At 39.4% G+C, this 19,588-nt stretch overlaps 1 protein-coding gene across 2 annotated transcripts in view; it reads left to right on the top strand.

Moving 5' to 3' along the window:
• Window positions 1–19,588, top strand: part of RASA3 (RAS p21 protein activator 3) — a 171,438-nt gene that overhangs the window by 100,990 nt on the left and 50,860 nt on the right. For both annotated transcript variants that reach the window (XM_083854658.1, XM_083854657.1), the window contains 2 exons: window positions 1,238–1,332; window positions 12,845–12,921. In XM_083854658.1, the coding sequence (XP_083710784.1) occupies window positions 1,238–1,332; window positions 12,845–12,921 (172 nt within the window). The remainder of the gene's footprint in view (window positions 1–1,237; window positions 1,333–12,844; window positions 12,922–19,588) is intronic.

Below are 19,588 nucleotides of genomic sequence, written 5' to 3'. Positions count from 1 at the left end.
ATCTGGTCAAACTGCATGCATTTAGTAGCCTTGGTGATCTTTTTCCCACAAAACTATATCCATTGTTGAGTTTTATCTAACAACATTTGGTAAAGAAAGTCTGTGTTTTTATGACAAAGCAGTGGTTGCAAACTGTATGTGAGCAACTCACTTTAGCAGCAGAAGTCTACCCAAGCATATTGCCAAACCCCAGCTTCCTTGAGCCTTGTCAGTGTCTCTGACTGCCCTGGATTCTTTCACTTCAAATATGCTGCTTTGCTCAGTGCCTGGGGAGCCACCCAACCCAGAGCAGCTTTCTGAGGATCACGTGCTCCTCAGGCATGCCACGCTCAGCTCTGTGTATACAAAGAAAGACGCTTGGAAAAGGTTTCATTGCCCCTCAGAGAGTGCTTTACATACTGCCTGGGAGAGACTGGGCAGCACAGGAATTTCTGCATTGACCCTTCACTCTCATGTGGGCTCTTAGTTCCCAGCATGGAACTGGCTGCTGTTACCGTACCTACCAAACCAGCTAATTTGATAGTGGTGAAACGGGTATAAAAACATGAAAGTTAAAACTCTTCAGTGTTTTGGGGTGGGTTTTCCCCCCGGCTTTTCTTTACAGTCAGAGATAGCTCTTGGGTGGCTCTGGCTTGCATAATGTGAAGTCTGAAAGATTGGAGTGAGAGAAGGAGGTTGACAGGGCCCCAAAATGCAGATGTGGGAATCTGCTGTGACTTGACATCTCTAATTGTTTCCCTTCTCCTACAAAACTATACAGTGAAATGCCTCATCCTGAAATATTATTGGCAATAACATATGCATGGAAAATTTAATTTGGGATTGTTACAAGACATCAGCCACAAAAAAAAAAACCTCTGCAACAGTTTCCAAGCTTTTCTTCCCAGAAGTTTAATTGCGTGTCAGAGAAGTAATAATGGCATTTTTGTTATAAGCATATTTGCAAGCTTGTCCATAGTGTCCAGTGCTTCACTCTGGTGACTTCAGGAATTTTCAAGTCATTCACAAAATTCAGTGGAAAATGATGCTCATTAGAATTGTATGATCCATCAGTATTGTGTTCATCGTTATGTATTGTGTACAGAAGTATTCCCAAAAAAACCCCTTTGTTGCTCTAAAGCCTTTCTTGTATAGGGCAGGCCCTAAATCATTGTTTTAAAACTTGGTTCTGGTGGAAATATATCTTGGTAAAGCTACAGCATGTCTTAAACTGTGCTTCTGGTTTGTTTTATTTCAGGAAAGGTAGCTATACAGAAAGAAGATCTGCAGAAGTATCATAACAGAGACACCTGGTTTCAACTCCAGCATGTTGATGCTGATTCAGAAGTACAGGTGAGATGGTTAAACAAGTATCTTGCCAAAGGAGTATTTGTAACAAGGCCATGGCAGTTTCGTGGGTTTCATAGCTCTAGGACAGATGTGTTGCTTGCCTACAAAAGGCAGTGTTGCCCATTAGTATGGTTTGGGTTTTGATGATAAGTGTAGGGTCGATTACAAGTGTGCATAAATCACTGGGGGTCAAGATTCTGCCTACAGAAATAATTAAAACTATGTGAACTATCAGGTCACTGATACAAGGAGGGGTATGTTTATCTCAAGTATCAAATAACTTCAGGCCCTATAAATAACAGTTGATTCCTCAGGGAGTGGAGCCATCTTGAAAATAGTATCTGCAGGTACTGCTTTAAGTAATTATGTTGGCAGGTTGCCACAGGAATGGCAACAAGTACATCTTTAATGTGAAAAACATTCCTTGCCAGATCTCTAGGCCCTCTTCCAAACCATGGAAATGCTGCTAATTGAATTACTTCAGCCCTAAATTACATTTAGTGTTTAGTACTTCACATATTTTTGTACAGTGAGACTCCTCTTTCTGTACTTGCCTTCGTTTGAAGCAGATTCTATTTTCTATTATGACATTAGGTCTTGTGAAAACAGTCATTATAACAAAGCAAGAAATCAAAATGATATAGCAGGGTACTTTGCCAGTTACATTCTTTTTTCTCTTGTAAGTATATATTATGGATCACTTTTGAACCACAATATTTGTTTAGGAGGAGATAGTCCTCAGATAAATGCAAGGGGAAATGCCTCTTAGATACTTCTGTATGGTAGGGTTGGACACAATATCTTGGCTTTTCAGTCTGTGTGCAGGTCTGCCCATACCAGGTTGGAAAATGATACTTAAAATGCACACACCTTCCAACATACAGTGTGTGGTCATATATGGTGAAGCATATGTGAAAGTACATGCAAGATTAGGTTTTCTTTTTGTTTGAAGACACAAATAATACACTGTTATGCACATGATACAAGATACAGGACAGCCTGTTCAGCCTGTGACATTCTCTTGTAAAATATTGATCTTCTTTAATGCCACATTTCAGTGTCACTGGTGATGGAAGGGCTTTTAACAGGCTTTTAACTATAAGATCTATTCTGTTTATCCTGGTGTCCCTGTTGTCTTAACCCAAAGCTTCTCATGACAGTGCCTTTAGAACAATAGGCTGTTTATTTCCTGTAGGATATGAAAACTTTCCATTTGTAATTTATCAGTTGAAGAAAGCCAATATTTAGATAAGCTTCTGCATTGTTTTGTTACAATATTTGTACAGAGTGAGTTTGTGGAAGCTTTTTAGACCAGGATGCTTTCTAGGGCAGCACTGGTAATGTAAGCTGCAGGCAGCTCTAGCTTTTGGAGTGATGAGGAGCACAGGATTTGCTGGAAGCAGGTTCTCTGTAATTGTACAGTTTATCACTCCCTCTGTTTGCATCCTTAGCAGAGCCCAACTGTTAAAAGCTGTTTCTGGGCCTCGTGCATTTATTACAAGTAGTGTAAACATAGTTTACACAATACTCTGATTTTATCCATTTATTTAAATGTTCCTTGGTCTTTATGTTGAGATTGCAAGAGGGCTCAATTTTCCATAATAGTGGGAGCAGGTTTGTAAATATTTAGTATGAGCTCTTATGAAAGTGAAGATAGCCAAATTAAATATTTCTGTGTTTGTTACACATTTGCTATATCTCAGTTGTCCTTCTAAGCCCTTTTTCATTTGTAAGGGAAAATAGAATACATGTGCTAATGATGAGTATTTGTACAATGTTACACAGTTTTCCTCCAATTTTAAAGAAAATAGTTTAAGACATTTTTAATAGCTAGCATTTGCAATGAATCATGCAAATACTAGTACAAAGGCTGTTTTAATGTGCCAACTATTAGTTTTATCATTCTAGCAGTTTTTCCAATGTAATCTGATGGACTGAACATTGAGCTGTATGCCAGGAAACTCCTGCATCTTCTGCTTTTGTCAGCCGGTGGCTGTTGTACTATTTTCCATGTTGTAGATCACTTCATGGTTATTTAGTTATGCATCACAGCACTCTGTTGAGGTAAGCTATTGTCACTCCCACACTTTGAATACAGTGAGAGTAAATGTCAGGAAGAATGTGACCTGTTTGGGGTTATGCAGTCAGAAGTTAAAAAAGAAAGAAGAGATCGAGTTTCTAACTATTTCTAATACATTAGGCTGTGATATGAAAGAAACTGGGTAAGAATAATAAACCTATGAAGGGTCTTACCTTTACCCTGTGCAAAGTCTGAAAATACCCAGATTTTAAACAGAATAGCCAGCACACTCAGAAACTGAAAACCACCTTAAAAACAATGGAGTGTTCAAATATTAGTGATATTGGATGCTGTGTTTCATGTGGCCCACTTCTGGGACACGGTGCCTCATTTTTCAAAACAGAAAGACTGATTTGAAATTACAGATAATATCATTTGTGATGTAAAGCTGATATTTTAAGCTATCTGAAGTTTAATGAGAAGAATTTAAAATTTTATTCAATGTAGTTTTTGTACCTCATTCGTATGAGTTCCTGTATACTTCAAAAAATCAGTACATAAATGTTAATGTTGTAGAACTTCATCACAGAGTGTTTCCCAGGTGTTTAACTTGAGACTTTGAATCTAGTTTTATGGTTTTACAATCTTACTGTCTTATAAAGGTGCTTTGTATTGTCAGGAATGAGATTATGGCTTCATAAATTTTATTGCAGAAAAGGATGTTACTTACAGCAGGACTACATTAATTGTCAGACTACATAGATATGAATATTGCTGTCAGATGCTTTAATGCCACCTCCATTTATTGCTCGACAGCAAGTAAAGGAAGAATGTTGAAGAAAGAATGAGGGCATTGTGTGTCTGGGCTGACTGCTGCTCAGAGTCCTGTGATCTCACCAGCGTGTTGTGTTCAGTCTCACATGGAGCAGTACAGGTGGGACTGTGCAGCTGCTCAGCCCACAGATACAGAACAGGCATTACAACCCACATGCCTTTTGTAGGTTTGGTTCACCATTTCGTCTAGCAAACCTACACAGTGAGGAAATCAGCATCATCAGGTGCATTTGAATTTTCCCTAATCTGAGTTGGTAGAAAACAGTAGCTACCAGAGCACAGTGCTGTGTCATTCAGCAGTGGGCTGTAACTGCCCCTTGAAGTTGACAGGTTTTTACTCTGTTGGTACATCAATGCCCCTAAATTTTACTGGCTGGTTTTGCTCTCACTAGTTTGAAAATAACACATTTCATACTTTGATGTCAGTGGATACCCCACATGCTGTTGAGATATAGATGGGTGATGAAGCAGCAGTTGTGCTCTAGGTGGTTAAGTTTGAGCTGCTCTGTGGAGAACAAATGATGAAACTGCAGCTTGTATTTGTGTTTGGCATACAAATATGATATTTGAATATTTCCTTTTTAAATATAGAGTAAAATGTTAAATGTGATCAGGAAGTTTTCTTATACAGAGTACAGAATGGAAGTTGACAGCAACCATTAATGTTTAATTTATGGCTTAACTTTCCAAACTGAGAAACTTGTTTTGAAAGTATAAAGCTATAACCAGGTGGGTTTGTGTGCATTTAGCTAAAGGAATTTTAAGTTCCCATCTTCTGATGGAGCCTGCCTTCTCCTCAGTACTGTGCCCAGAGTTAAATGCCCAGTGTCTGACAGTACATGAGCCCAGGTATTTTAGTGAGAAGTAGAACAGGAATTGAGCCATTACTGAGGATGATTTAACTTTTGCGTTGAAATAGATGATGAACAATCAGGCATTATGAACTTCAGCTGGAGGGAAAGGGCTAGTAGCAGAAGAGACAACATTGTAAGCTGCTTGAGGTCAGTAGGAACATGATATTGCATACTTTATATGGGACATGTTTCTTTTCCACTAGTTATTTGTCTTTCAAGACCTGCTGTATTCTCATTATCATACTTTTTGAGGTCTGGAAGCAAAAATTGCCATGCTATTGTGCATATCTCTCCTCTGATCCATGAATATTTTCCTTTTCTTCACAGAAGGAAGTTTACCGAACAGTAACTGATTCAGATATTTGCCTAGGGCTGTAGATGACACATGCTCTCAGTGGTCCATGTGTTCTCGGTGGAATTTAAGCCCAAGTGCACATGCAGTCTTTTAAAGGCCTTTCCTGGTTTTGAGTAGCTTTACCCTTATTTTTTTTTTCACATTGAGTTCATAGTTCAAGTTTTGTGAAATTTGCGCTTTGCTGCCAAAATACCCTTTGTGTATGTGTAATCAGTGAAGTGATTAAAGATCTAGAGATAGTCTGATTAACACCTGTATACACCAGCATACTCCAAACCATGTTGTCTGTATATGCCAAAGTGGGGTAGACTTGCAGAGAGAGTTAGATTATTCTGACATGTTTTCCTGTGCAGGCTCTTGTTTTAAAAGTTCCCCTTTTCAAGTGTGCTTTGAGTTACTTCCTCTACCTCATTGACAAATATGAAATAGCCATGTCCTCTTACAGCTGAGTTCTCAGTTTTAAATGACAGAATGCTTTTCCAAAGCCAGTTATGCTCAAGGTCTTATATAAGAAGTCATTGTCGGGGTAGAAAAAGTCTGACAAAAATTTGAAAATTGCTCATTTCCCCTTCCTTCTCATAAGAACTTTGTGTCTGAGATATCTATTTGGCTATCAACTTAATAAAAATAAAAGACATGTAAAGGGCAGATAACCAACACTGAGGAAGCAAATTGTCTCACATTTTAACCTTCTGTACTCAAAGCTTTGTGCCAAAGATCTACTGATGTTAAGTACTTTCTTCAGACACCAAAAGCCTTTCCTCTTCCTTTCCACATTAGCATTTTGTCTGTGCCGGCCTTTGACTTTTGTTGATTAAACATGCCTGTTCTTGAGTATGGACTGGTATCAGTGTCATGTGGTGTATTATACTTTACTGGTGGAAAACATTATTTATGGGTACGTTTGGAGAGTACACCTGAAATCCTCTTGTCTTGCTGGACTTAATTACTGGCTCTGAAATGCTGCTGCCTGTATATTAGATAGAAGAATCTAGTTAAGGCATGGTGTGCTCCTCAAAAAAAAAATGTCCTTTTTGTCAGCACCGTCCCCCTGAATGCTGAATCTGTATCCTAAGTGTCTGGCTTTGTGAATGAAATCTTGGCCTTCTGGGGGTGGGAGTTTTGCCATGACTTCATCAGAGCCAAGGTTTCACCACAAGCTTCTTAATTAGCTCTTCTTCATTCAGTGTAGTGTGATGGAGAAGTTTATCCCAGATCTGTGGAAGAAGCTGGAAGTGTTACTTTGTTATTTTTGTTCACCTTGTTGAAATTTCCAAGGTCTCTCTCATGTCTGCTTGCTTCCTGTTCTATATATATATATCACTGCTCTTTGTATATGTGGAGCAAGTAGTGTTGGACTGTGATGGCTCTGTTGCTAATTGTTAATTAAGAATGTGTGTTTGAAGATACAAGATATAATTGTCTTTGGGAGCAACTGTATAGGGTAGTTTCTATCAATTACTCCAGTAATTGATAGAATTACATTATCCATTGAACAATTAAGAGCATTGCATGCCCACTGTCCAACACTGATATTTACTATCTTTGTGTAGGTAATGAAAACACTTCTAGCATAAAAATGAGTCACTGATGCATTTTGTACAATCTACTGTAAGCATGGGTAAATGCAAATTGTAGAAAGAAGAAGCTGCTTCTAGATTTGGTATCAGCTTTCTACCACACACAGGAAATAAATGGGTGCTACCCTCTATATTTTTAACAGTGGCATTTAGGCTTCTATCTTTTAGTTGTTTTGAAGAGAGATGACATGTCTGTTTTGGTAGGGTGGGGAGATTCTCAAGGCTAAATGCCTATTGACAAAATTTTTTGAGACAACTGAACCATGCATCAGCTAGGATAAATAATGTTTGTGGTAAAGGGAAAGAGCAGCTATTGACCAGATCCTGCTTTGTGGCAAGACTTCCTCCCTATATGAATGTAAGAGCACAGTATTCAGACTTAGCAGCACAAAGGCAGCCAATCAAGTTTTGGTCTATTACTCTTCAATAGCTAGTCTGTAACATGATGTGGTGAGGAGCACCTACTGCTGAACAATGAGTGTGCATGGTTTTAAAGTAACATACATGGGTTTTGTATCTGCAGAACATAATTTATCTGGGGAAATGAAACCCTTTCACTTGCAACATGTATATATTATATCCCATCAAACTATTTGAAAAGAAAACATGATTAATTTTAAGGATTTTGACCATATGGCAGTATTCTTCCTTTAGAAGAGAAACAGGAAGGTTAACATAATGCCATGTGAGGTTGTTTGCCAGTTACTGAGCAATTCTGACATTCTTGCACATATGGAGAGCAAGCAGATATCAGTTCCGCTTTGCTTAGCATTTATGAATCCCTGCAGTGCTGAATAGAATTGTTGCACTCTCCTCAGCCATTAGCTGGGTTTTGTTCCAGTTCCTTGTGAGCTGCACTCTGGTCCAGCAGTCAGGCTGTGATCTCTAGCATGATCCTGGGACCTTTCCCAGCCGCCCGTTGCCCTCTGCTAAAGGAAGGAGCAGCTGTTATGAGCAGCAAATGTAGACAACAAACAAACTCCTTCCTTCTCCTGCTTTCAAACCTGCTGTTAGGCCTGACCTTATGTGAGGTTGCTGATAATACTGCAGGGCTGGATCTACCTAAAGCAGTAGCTGTACCCTTGGTCTTTCCTCTCGTATTCCCTCAAGGGCAGCATTTAGTGAGCCCTTAGGGTTTGTCTCAGTTTTCTTGTTTGCTCTTGAGTTTTACTGCTGGCAGAAAGTGACTTCTCAGGAAGCTGGCTAAAAAGGTTTTAGAGTAGACAGAATCTGCCCAATAACACTTGCCATATCCTGGAAATAAAATTTGGAAAGACTGACAAAGCAATGGCACAAGGTTATTCCCTAGTTTGGAATGGTCTCTGTGCAGCGCCGAGTTCTTCCAATGCTCATTTTTCCAGACAATTTGGAGTAAGGAAAAATAAAGGAACACACACCAGTGTTATCACAATCCTGAATTTGAGATTCCAAAAAAAAGCAGTGCTGGCATTAGTCAGTCATGAGCTGTGCTTCATGTCACCTGCTTGGCCTTGTCCTCCCCTACAGCTCATGTCTGTTACATCTCTTCCCTCCTCCATCTCCAGGAGCTGGCGTGAAACTTCTTGCAGTCACACTCTACCAGCAGGATAAAGAGTAAGGAGCCAAAAGTGAGTCCCAGTCTCTCTTTCCACACTACTGAGCAATGAGCAGAGTTGAGTTGTGTTGGGAAAAGTGTCCCCATAGGGAATAAATGTTTGGAAAAACTTTAATCCAGGTGCACTCCCACCTTGGAGAGGAAAATTCCCAGCAAAATTGGGTTGGCTAGTGAGAAGTAGAAACGTGGGTGACTACAAACCTCTTGTCCAGCAGGTTGAATAGTAAACAAATACCTTATTTAGGAGTTCCTGTGATACCAACTATTGTTTTTTGGTAGAAGCAAATTATCATGCTGTGTGAGCCCTGGATATTAAGACTTTGGACCTGATACCTAATATTCAAGCAGACTGTGTATTTTCTGGTTTTGTTTAAAATCAGCAGTAAAGACTTGATCTTTTCCTTTGATGTTTGTAAAAAGTGAAAGATTTCTAAAAATATGACAATAACAAAAATGATGGAGGTCTGATTGATACTTGCTTTAAAATGATTTAGGAAATTTGGTAGCTTTGGCTCCTGTCTTGAACTTAGGCAGACTGACAGTCTTTGTACCTTCTAGAGCCTCAGATAGGCATGGAAGTTCCTGGTATTTGTCGGTACTTTTTCATAAATATTTCTCTGAAAAACCAGATTACATCTGTTTTGAGCTAGGTTGCATGTTGCATCTGAACCTACAGTCACTGGTTCATGTGGGGTGTGTCAGATTCCGGGGCAAAATGTGTGCATTTAAGTGCACTCTGACAGTGCTCCCAGTGGTGTCCTGGTGACCTCGCAAACACTGCCTCTGAGGTCATGTTCAAGATGCTAAAACTGCTTTATTTCAGGATGGCTGAACTTTGTCATAACAGTAACTTTAGGATAATCTGTGGTCATGCATTTTCTTTTCCTTCAAAGTACTGTGGTTAAATTAAACCACAAATTTGCAACTGCTGGAAACATGATACAGTTAGGTAGGATTTGTGTACTTTTATTTGCTTTATAACTGTTTTCTGGTGTTTCAATCCACGGTGACTCATGGCTGCATTCCAGGCAGAAAGGAGGTGGTTGAAGACAGGCTTTTCCTGTATCTATAAAACCAGAACTTTGAGTCTGCTTTTTCTTTTCTTTGCCAACTTGCAATCAGTTTCAGTTTAGTTTTCAGATAACAGAGTGTGTAGTAAAGGTTCTGTTTAACAAGTATAGTATAATTTGTTTTTTCCTCAGTAAGGCCTTTCAAAAGTTTTTTTTGTTACTGATGGTCCTTTTGAGTACTGTCTGCTTCCCTACAAGAAATTCAGTCATCCAATGGCTTCTTTAATCAATAACTGCAAACTGGAAACTGGCTGTCCCCATTATATGGTGTTAGATGTGGTTAGGAAGGAGGTGCCACCTGTGAACCCACCCTCCCTATCAGCCAGAGCTGATGGAAAAGGAAGTGTTCAGCAGTTGGACTGGCCCTCCTTCAGCTTGTTCCTTGAAAAGGGGTCCTACCCTTCCAAAGGAGGTTATGCTAATAACCATAGCTGCTTCTAGAAACACCCTGAAATATATTTGTTAGTGGAAATGTTTTGAGTAATTAATACATGCTGCTTCAGAATTGTCAAACCTCCAGACTTTTTCTCAGAATTTCTTTTCTCTGCTAAAGGGAAAAAAGCATAATAACCTCATAATGCAGGACTGAGCCGACTGGCTCTGAAGGAGGGATTCTCTCTGAGCAGGATGAAGCCACTCTTCCAGCTTTTGGTAAAAGGGAATTTTTTTTTTTTTTTTTTTTTTTTTTTTTTTTTTTTTTTTTTTTTGTTCTGTTGCTTTGTCTAATCTTTCCTGCTTGTAAACTCTGCAGACCTACTACAATAGGAGACTATAGTTATTATTACAGTAGTTCTTTTAATAATAAAAATATAAACTTTTTTTTACAAACTGTCAGTCAAAGATCATGGCAATTCTCTGTTTCTTTAGTACATTTCATCCATAATAAGTTGACCTTCTTGTTGATTAGATTAACTTTTGATCTTATGATACTGATTTATTGCAGTTTTCTTTCTTCTCTTTGCAAAATGAATTATCTGGTATTTTGTAAACCAAACTAATGCCATTTCTCAGGAGTGCATTTATTCAGACAAATCCCTTATGTTTTGCATAATAGTATAATTGTTTTGGGGAAAAGCATTCTGTTTATGTAAGAGTAACATTTTCTGTAAATTAAGCCCGAAAGTGTGTTACTGTAGCCTCATTTCAAGGTATGTGAGTTTTTAGCTGGAAGTAAAACACTGGAGTAGTTTTGGGAATAGTTGTAGGCTGCTGGTCCCAGTGATCCCACGACCTCTGTTTTGCTGTAGGAAGCTTGGAGTCACTTTTTGAGCAGCTGACCATTTTCAAAGCTTTCACAAGAGGAAGATGAAAGCTACAAGAAAAAAATGGCTTTTAGCCCAGAAGAGGCAGCACTATCATTTTATGCTTAATGTAGCTAGAAAAATGCGTGAAATACGGATTATTTTTAAAAATATTTTTTCAACCTAATTTCTGAAATAGGGAGCTTCCATTTTATTCAGTCTGTGTTGAGCAAATGGCCACTTCAAGTTCGCTCTCAGGCTCATCTAAGTGCATTGAAGCATTCTTTCCTGAGAAAGGTCAGTCTTGCTTTTGTTTAAGACCAGCAGGAATATTTCTGTAAAAACATCTGTATACATTGGTATTTTTCTGCAAAGGGATATTTTCTCTGAAGTTGCTAAATCTCTTGTTCTTGTCTCTTAATTTCTTCAAAACTTGTATTAATGTTGATTTCTCTGGTAGTTAGCAGGATATCGACAAAGATAGCAGTAGTGGATTTTACACGTTCATAATATAAATTTATTCTCCAGAGACTAATGGTTTAGATCCTGTAACAGAATATGCACCCAGTGGGAGAGAGAATATTGAGATGTAAGGAAAATATAGTAAAACAAAAGCAAGAAATCTGTTCTGCTTAAGCAGAGTTCTTAGCTGATTATGTGCCCAGCCCTTGTCATGTACAGCTACAGTGGGCATTGCAGTGGTACTGAGTCCTTAAGAGCTGGCTCTAGAAGTGGCTTTATGCATTTGTGTAGAGAAGTCCTGCTCTTATGTATGAGGATAGCCTTCAGTTTGGAAGCCAATCTCAGATGCTGACTTTGGCACACACTGACAGGGTGAAAAAGAATACCTGGGTCACTGAAACACAAAAAACCCTGAGGCCAGTGTTTCATCTTCACTCTCCTCTGTTGCCCAGGACAGACATCTCCATAAAGCAGGAGGTTGTAGTAATTAGTCACAAAAGATAGGGAAGTTGCTGGCAGGAGTTTTGGTCCTGTGCAAAAAGAGTAAAGATCTTATAAAAGGGGTGGCAAAAGAATTTTGTGTGATTTGAGGTAAAGTTGATACCCACATTAGAGCTGTGATGAATTAGCAGGGCGGATTTTAGCATCCTTTAGTACAAGGTAGAGGGGAGAGTAATGAAAATGAAAGGCTCAGTTTTGGCTATGATAATTTGTAGAAGATGACTGGACACTGCTGGCATGTCAGATTTGGTCAATAACAAAATGTTTTGCATTTACTGTATACACACTGTAAAAGTGATGCTGAGTATTTGTCAGTGGGAGTGGCTACTCACATTTTGAAATATAATGGAATAATTCAGAGGAATACAGTTGGTATTCATGTTTGCCTTTATATTCTTAGCATATTGAAGGATAATATCTTGGTCCATGTCTTAATAAAAAAATGTGATGATAAAGGAGTTGGAAACTGTAACAGTAGATGCTGTGAATGCTAGCAACATGATTGAACATTTTATGTGGGTTTTTTTTTTAATAGCTGTTCAATATAGTTTTATTGATACTTGGCTTGCAATTTATATTGCTTAATAATTTTTTTATCCTATTTAAAATGTATAGGTGTTAATTTATAACATAGTTCTGTGATATAATTTTTAACTATAGTCTTGTAGATACTTGCTTAATGTTTAAAATGCTAATTACAACTTCAACACAACATTTCTGTGTCCGACTGTGGACACTCCATAACCTTCAATTAGTACAACATATAGAGATAACATAATGCTGGGAATTATGCACCCAAATTTAGTTGCATGACTACTGGTCTGGATTCTCTGCCAGTTGAAAGACCTTAGTTATACAGCTCTTATTTTATCTTCAGATTAAATTGTAATAGTAATTCTTCTGGAATTACTTGCACAAACTGGCTTGCTTTGGTTGAAGTTGGAATGGTGTGCCTGCCTATGCATAAAACTAACTTTTCCTATGGTGTTTTTGGTGTGTTTCAGGGGAAGGTCCACCTGGAGCTGAGACTGAGTGAAGTCATAACAGACACTGGCGTTGTCTGCCATAAGCTTGCAACACGGTAGGACTCGAAATGCAGCTGTGAAGTTATGAGAAACACACTGATTGCAAACAGAGTGCAGTGCTTCATTTAAAAATAGCTGGAGGAATCAACACATTTATTTGGACATTGAATGTTCTTAATCAGAAATATCTTTTGAATTTATAGGGTGTGAGGTTTTTTTCCCCTTTTCCTTCTTTCCACGTAATCTGTTATTTTCTTCCTAATAGTCTTAAATGTTAATAAATCCCTTATCCAATTTAGTCATGGCATAAATACTAAAAAGACATCAAAGGGTAATGTTAATGTCCTCCTAATTTGCATTAAGGACATAACCAGCTAAGTAAATTTGTAGCACAACTTGTGTGGTGAGAGTGTGTTACAGAGCTGACTTAAAAGAAAATTTTGCTATCACTTACTAAGGCAGCCTCAGAATCAGCCATTCAGTCTCATTCAAGTTGAAACAGAGATGCCACAGGACTCAAATGGCAGTAAAAATTTCTCTGTCCTCTGAGGAGGGGTCTGGAAGATCACTGCTCTCTGGCCACATCAAAGCCTTTCAGGTTATCTCAGAAGTAGTGGCAGAGCTGGTTGGCTTCTATGAGGAATGCTTTGTGTCCTCTGGCAGAAGAGCTGTCAAAATCAGACTGCTGGCATCATACACTTCTAGCTGTTTGGCAATCATGTCAATATGATAAATTCTCTGCTGGGAATGTTCTGACCAGCTGAATTTTCAGACCAGTATTTACTATCATTTTGTTGCTGCCTTGCTAAGGCTTTGTCCTGGTAGTCTTTACATCACAAATGCAGGTGACCCATATGGTGACCTCCAGCACTTTAGGCCCACTCTTGATAGGAGGATATGCTGGGCTAAGTGGTCCTGCCTGCCTGTGCATATCCCCTCTGGCCATGCAGGTCCTTGCAGAGCTCTGCAGCAGATACACTTGAACCCTTTCTCTCTCTAGTCTACTGTGATGAGGCAGAGCAAATACCAGGGGATAGTTTGCTGTAAATTGCTGTGTGCGCTCTGAGCTCCAGTGAACTTGTTAACCAGGGCACAATGCTGCTGGAACACAGCTGTACCTCTTTGAGAACAAAAATTGCCATGTCAGTATAGCTGTGCACCACCTGAAGGGCCCACCCTTCCTCTAACTGCTGCTTGAGGACTCTCATGTCATTTTCCATTGCACAATTTGAATATGACCAAGTGATGATGGTCACACACAATCTGAGGAACCAGAGCTCAAACCTCTATCTACCAAGTCCTAGGCTGGCATCTTTTAAGTGTTGTTTGTATTGCTATTGGTCCTAAGGCTTTGCAGGACAGGGAGGAAATAGAAAGTGGGAAAAGGCAATTTCTTTGTCAGAGAAGGGTGTATGTGTGTGAGACATACAGGACAATGTGTTTGTCACTGAGCTTGGACTCTCCTTGAAGCAAGCCTGGAGGATAGTGTGCTCAGAGAGGGAAAAAGGAGCACAGTTGTCCTGATTGCCACATTGAGGTTTTTTTCCTTTGGCCTTTCTGAAAGTGTATATTGCACTCCTTAGATGTGATGCAGCCGCAGAGCCTTCTGTCCATATCCTTTGAACCCTAATTGTGAGTTGAGATCCTGTGATGTCTGTGACTCTGCAAACATAGGTTAATTGAAACTCCCTTCTGCTCTCATCTGTTTTGAATAGTTAGGTGGTGTACTGAAGAATCTTCAGAAGTTTTGGCCTCTGTTTATTTTATTCTGAGAGAGTGTGTCATACCACAGCCAGCTGTCTTTTAAAGGTTTTGTCTTCAAGTAAGTGGGACCTGCTAACATTACAGTACCAATGCATTTTTCAGTGAACTTCCTGAAATGCTAGCAATAGGTATCTGAAAAGGTCCTTCTTAATATGTGATATGTGCAGCTTCTTGCTTCATGAATAGCACTAAGGCAATGACTACTTTAACAGTGTGATTTTTCTGGCTTTCTATTCATTTGGCCAGACAACTTTTAAGAACTTATTCAAATTTTAGCTTAGAAATTCTTGATTTGAAGACTATTTCATTAACTTTCTATAATGCAGAGAAAAAAAACTTAGGTTGGTTTGTGAAGCATTCTGTAACCATGGTTTGCTAGGTATTGTTCAGTGTATTAGCTGCAATGTGTAGAAAAATCATGAGGTTTAACAACTGAATCATAATGAGCCCAGGTGTCTTAGAAACAAAATTTGAGAATCAGAGCTCAAGCAAGCTTTTGTCTGCTGAAACTGTCTTTTCCTATTGCCACCTTCTCTTTGGTATCTGACCTGGACACTCTGGCTTTGTCTAGTTTCCACATTTATTTGTTATTTAAGTGGTAAGTGACAGTAGAGCTTAGCAGTTCAAATAAGAAAATTGGGAAAGAGGGATATTTCTAGAGCATGTAGTTCTGCTGATGCAGATTTTCATGGCAATGTGTCTTAGTTGTGAGAAAGAAGAAGAGAAATGATGAAGGGGAATGAGTACATCGGGGGGGAATAAAAGCATTTCAGAATGTAGTCCAGCATTTTCTTCATGCCACACTGCTTGCTTCAGGAAGGTCTACAGCAAACTGCAGCTCTTAACATTTTTCTTAACATGATCTGAAATCTCTTTCAGGTTTGTTCATAGACATCTTGGTTCTAGTGCTTCAGCATGTAAGAAAAGAGTGTGGTAATTAGGCAATGCTCAGCTAAATGTCTATATAGCTGGAATTTGCCAGTGAGGAGAGCAGCAAAGGCAGGAGAGGCAGAACCTTTCTTAGAGGTAGGTCATGAGTGAAAAGCAAACACTAGGTATTTTAGGGAAGGAAGTGCAGCTTCCAATTGAGTATTGTGAAAATAGCTGATTTTCTTGTGACTCTCTTGTGGCTGTTACAGTGAATGAATAAGACAAGGCTGTAAAAATATGTGCAAGAATCTAGAGTCACTTCATCTTAAAAACTGACTTGTTCTGATTAATCTAATGCTTGTCTTGTGAACTTCTTTGACTTCATTTAAAAAAAAATAGCTTTTTTTTTTTTTTTAAATGAAGCATTTAGCTACAAAGATAAACAATACCCTGCAGATGACCTCATACATATAATTGGTTGAACAGTTCAGGTTTGCAGGGAGAACAGAAGCTGTATCCAGAGGGCAGCTGTTTAAAAATACTTTAGAGACACTTGCTTTTTTAAGCCCCAGAGTAGTGCTTGTTTTCAAAGACCACGTATGTAGGCTAAATGAAGACTTGGCCCAATTAGGAAACTTTTTTACCTCTCCAGAAGATATGAGCTTACCCACAGGTCTTTATCAGTGTGCCCTCTGAGCCTGTTCATATTACTGCCACCTCTGCATTCCAGAAAGCCTGGAAAGCATCTGGGGCTGAGCCAGCCTGCAGGCCTGTGGAGCATGTGGTGAACAGTCAGCAGGATGAATGGATGGAAAAATTCATCTGAATGGAAGGGCGAATTAAAATATTTGAGTGCTGAGCTCTTGAATATTAAGTAGTAGATTATTAAAAAATGCAAAAGGCAAGTGTGCTTCCTTAGCCCCTGAAGAGGAAGCAAACAATTCAGTTCAAAAACTGTTACCTAATAGCTTTTCCTTAGGAAGCATTCAGTACTTTCATTTAGTCTTAAACCACTAAGCTGTTGTGCTTCATCAGAGGCCATAGTCTCAGCCAGCTGCTACAGCACAATCTCTTCAGGGACTGAAACCCTGCAAAAGAGATTAAAAGGAGAAGCATTAGTGGATTTAAAAGTTATATTGACAGTGCAGATGTAAGCACCACGCTCACACTGCTTGTGTCCCCCAGCAACGTCTTCTGTCATACTCTGTAAAAACCACAACTCTCACTTTGGATGTTCCTTCTGGGAAGATTTTGCTACTTGTGGTCTCCCCCTGTGGCACCTGGTGCAAAACCTGGTGGTCCTTGTGACTGGCCCCCATAAGTCTCCTGTATCCCAGTTACAGGACTTGGGATGCAGACTTTGATGTGTATGTTCACACCATACAGAGAGAGCAGATGTACAGCCTGCTGACCACAGAGCCTTCCCCAAGTGTGTCAGATAAAAAACAACATGCTCATGGACTTTGTGGTTTGGTACCTTCCTGTAGCTGCATTTGTACTAAATACTCTTGTGCCATGTAGTGAGTTACCTTCAGTGCAGGGAAAAAGAAAGTCTTACTCAGTAGGTCTGGCTTCTCCCCTTTGTCTTTCACTCACAAAAGATCTTGCTGTGTTCCTCTACACTTTTTACAGCCACAGTCTTCCCTGGCCCTCTGCATAGTCAGCCACTGCTTGTTGTGACTACCAACATCTGGCCTCACCTTCCACTGGCTGTGAAGTGAATGTTGTTTCCTGTTTGTCACCTGTCAGAAATCTATGTGTCAGAAATAAAATATCATTTTATTACATAAAATGTAATTTTATGAACATTTTTAAGATAGGCCATGGAAAGAAGTGGTCAAGACTTTCCCATGCTTCCGGGTGCTCGTGTCCATACACACCTCTTTGTACTGACACACAGCTGCTGGCAGCTGCTTGAGCAATGTTGTATTTTATTTTTTTTCTTCTCATGCTTTTTAAGCTGAAACAAGCCTTAATCCCGTGTCTCCTAGAAACTGCACTTTTCTTTTTCTGTAATGCAGAGGATGAAAAATGACCAGGGTAAGAGTCTCTTTCTGCAGCCATACTGGGTGGAAGTGTTTGAACTAAGCAATGAACAGTGTGTGTCTAGCTGTATTACATGAATACGTCTGAAAATCGGTGGTATGTACTTCTCCCTAAATTTTTTTTATGAGCCACCACTTCCCATATACAGAAACTTTTCCTGCTTTACAACCAAAGTACTTGGAAAGGAACCATAGACCTTTTGTAAACCTTTCCCTACTGTTGCTAGAGCAGTTTTTGGGCAACATATTTGTGTTTAGCACAGAAAGATGGTTCCCCAGAGCCTCTGGGCTGTCCAGACAACTTTATCTCATCTGTCAGAGCCACACAGGCAAGGAACAGCAGATACATGCATTTGTATTTATTAAATAAAGAGGAGGGCTCCTGTAGATGACTTTGTGGCAATCTGTAGGCTTTGCTGTGGTTAAGCTACTAGAGGCAACATTTAGAGGCAGTGTTCTGTATTTAGCAAGATGACATCTTGCAGCATGCCTGAAGGAACAGGCCACTGAACTCCTGTTGAAAGTCAGAGTGAGCTGGGAGCCTGGCTCCCTGATCATCCTTTGAGAATTCCAGCATGTGTATGTAATTAGTCACATTTAAATGTCTGTATTTATTCAGTGTCCCCAGCTGCTCCTTCAAGTGTTGTCTTATGTCTTGTCTCTTAGTTTTAAAAAAGCTTGGAAACATCTGCTTTGGAGAGCTCACCCCTCCTCCCCTCTGCTTCTTTTATTCTCCCACCCAGTAAATCTATATGGCTAAATAACAACATATGTGCTTCAGAGGCCACTGCTGTCTTTCATATGTAGTAACACAGTTTTCCAGTAAACAATTCATAAGTCTACAAATACATTATCAATGCTGAAATTTTATTTGGTAAGTGAAGCTTTTGTGGCTCTGGTATGGAAGACGTGGCTGCTCTGCATTAATTTACAAATTAAGTGCTGTGCAACTCTCTTGAGGGCTCCACAGGGTTTATTCCAACCATGTGGAACAAAGTTGAATGGGCAGTTTACAAGGGCAAGCAGGAAAGGAGACAATAAGTAGGTATGACATCTCTAACAGAAGCACTTCAGGGATTATTGAAAGAACAGTGACTGATCTGTGGGCTTTAAAAGCCTTCTGAAGAGGAAGAGAGGGAGGTAAGGAAGAAGGTTTTATTTGTCAGGTGTGGGTTAAAGCAGAAGGTCTCTTTGTAGGGGTGGGAGCCCTGGGACTTGGTGATGGTTCCCAAGCCTTCCTGCCATATAAATAGAGTACAGAGCATGCAGTGAACAGCATTTGATCTTCTTCTCTGATTGCTCACGTTATAGATCTGAATTTCCTTGTCCATGAGCACTGCTGCTCACTGGTTGACAATCACTGCCCTAAACCAGATTGACTTTATGTAGCTGTTTTAAAGTCTCTTATGCAATACGATGTTTCTAAGGTTAAGGTAAATGATGCTTAATTTTGAAAATTTCAGAGGCTCAGCCTTTTGGTTTTGTTGTCACAACTCATGAAGGGCAAAGTTTTATATATATCAAGTCTGGTTGAAAGGGCTGAGATAATGGCCACTCCTGCTTTTGGGTCAGCAGCCTGGATCCTAATCTAAAGCATAAGAGGAAAACATGATCCCATCTTGTCTGGTGCAGATTTGCTGTTTCCTCCTGTGATTGCATTTGGAGACACCTGTAAAAACTACAGGAGTGTAGCTAGTCCTTCAATCATAGAATATGCTTAAATGCATTTGTGTAAACATACAGGCATCATCTTTGAGTCACCTGAGAATTTCCCTTTACTATCTAGTTTCCTGCTTTCCTCATTTATGCTGGAGCTAGTTTACTTTCTAGTACATAACTATCTTAATCAAATACCAGGAATAGGCAAAGAATTTGTCTAAAGGATCTCTTGGATTAAAGAGAAAGCTTGGAAATGCATGGCTGTATTTACCTATTGATGCTCAAGACCAAATTTTGTTGGCGTCTCTTGTGGTGCTCTCTAGTGCTGCTAAGAGCAGAAAGCAGGAGTGCAGGCAGAGTGACCAGTGAAGTTTTAGATGATACT

This window comes from Zosterops lateralis, assembly GCF_965231275.1.
Source record: "Zosterops lateralis genome assembly, chromosome: 2".
NCBI lineage: Eukaryota > Metazoa > Chordata > Aves > Passeriformes > Zosteropidae > Zosterops > Zosterops lateralis.
The sequence above is the reverse complement of the archived record's forward strand: the minus strand, read 5'-3'. Positions and strand labels throughout refer to the sequence as shown.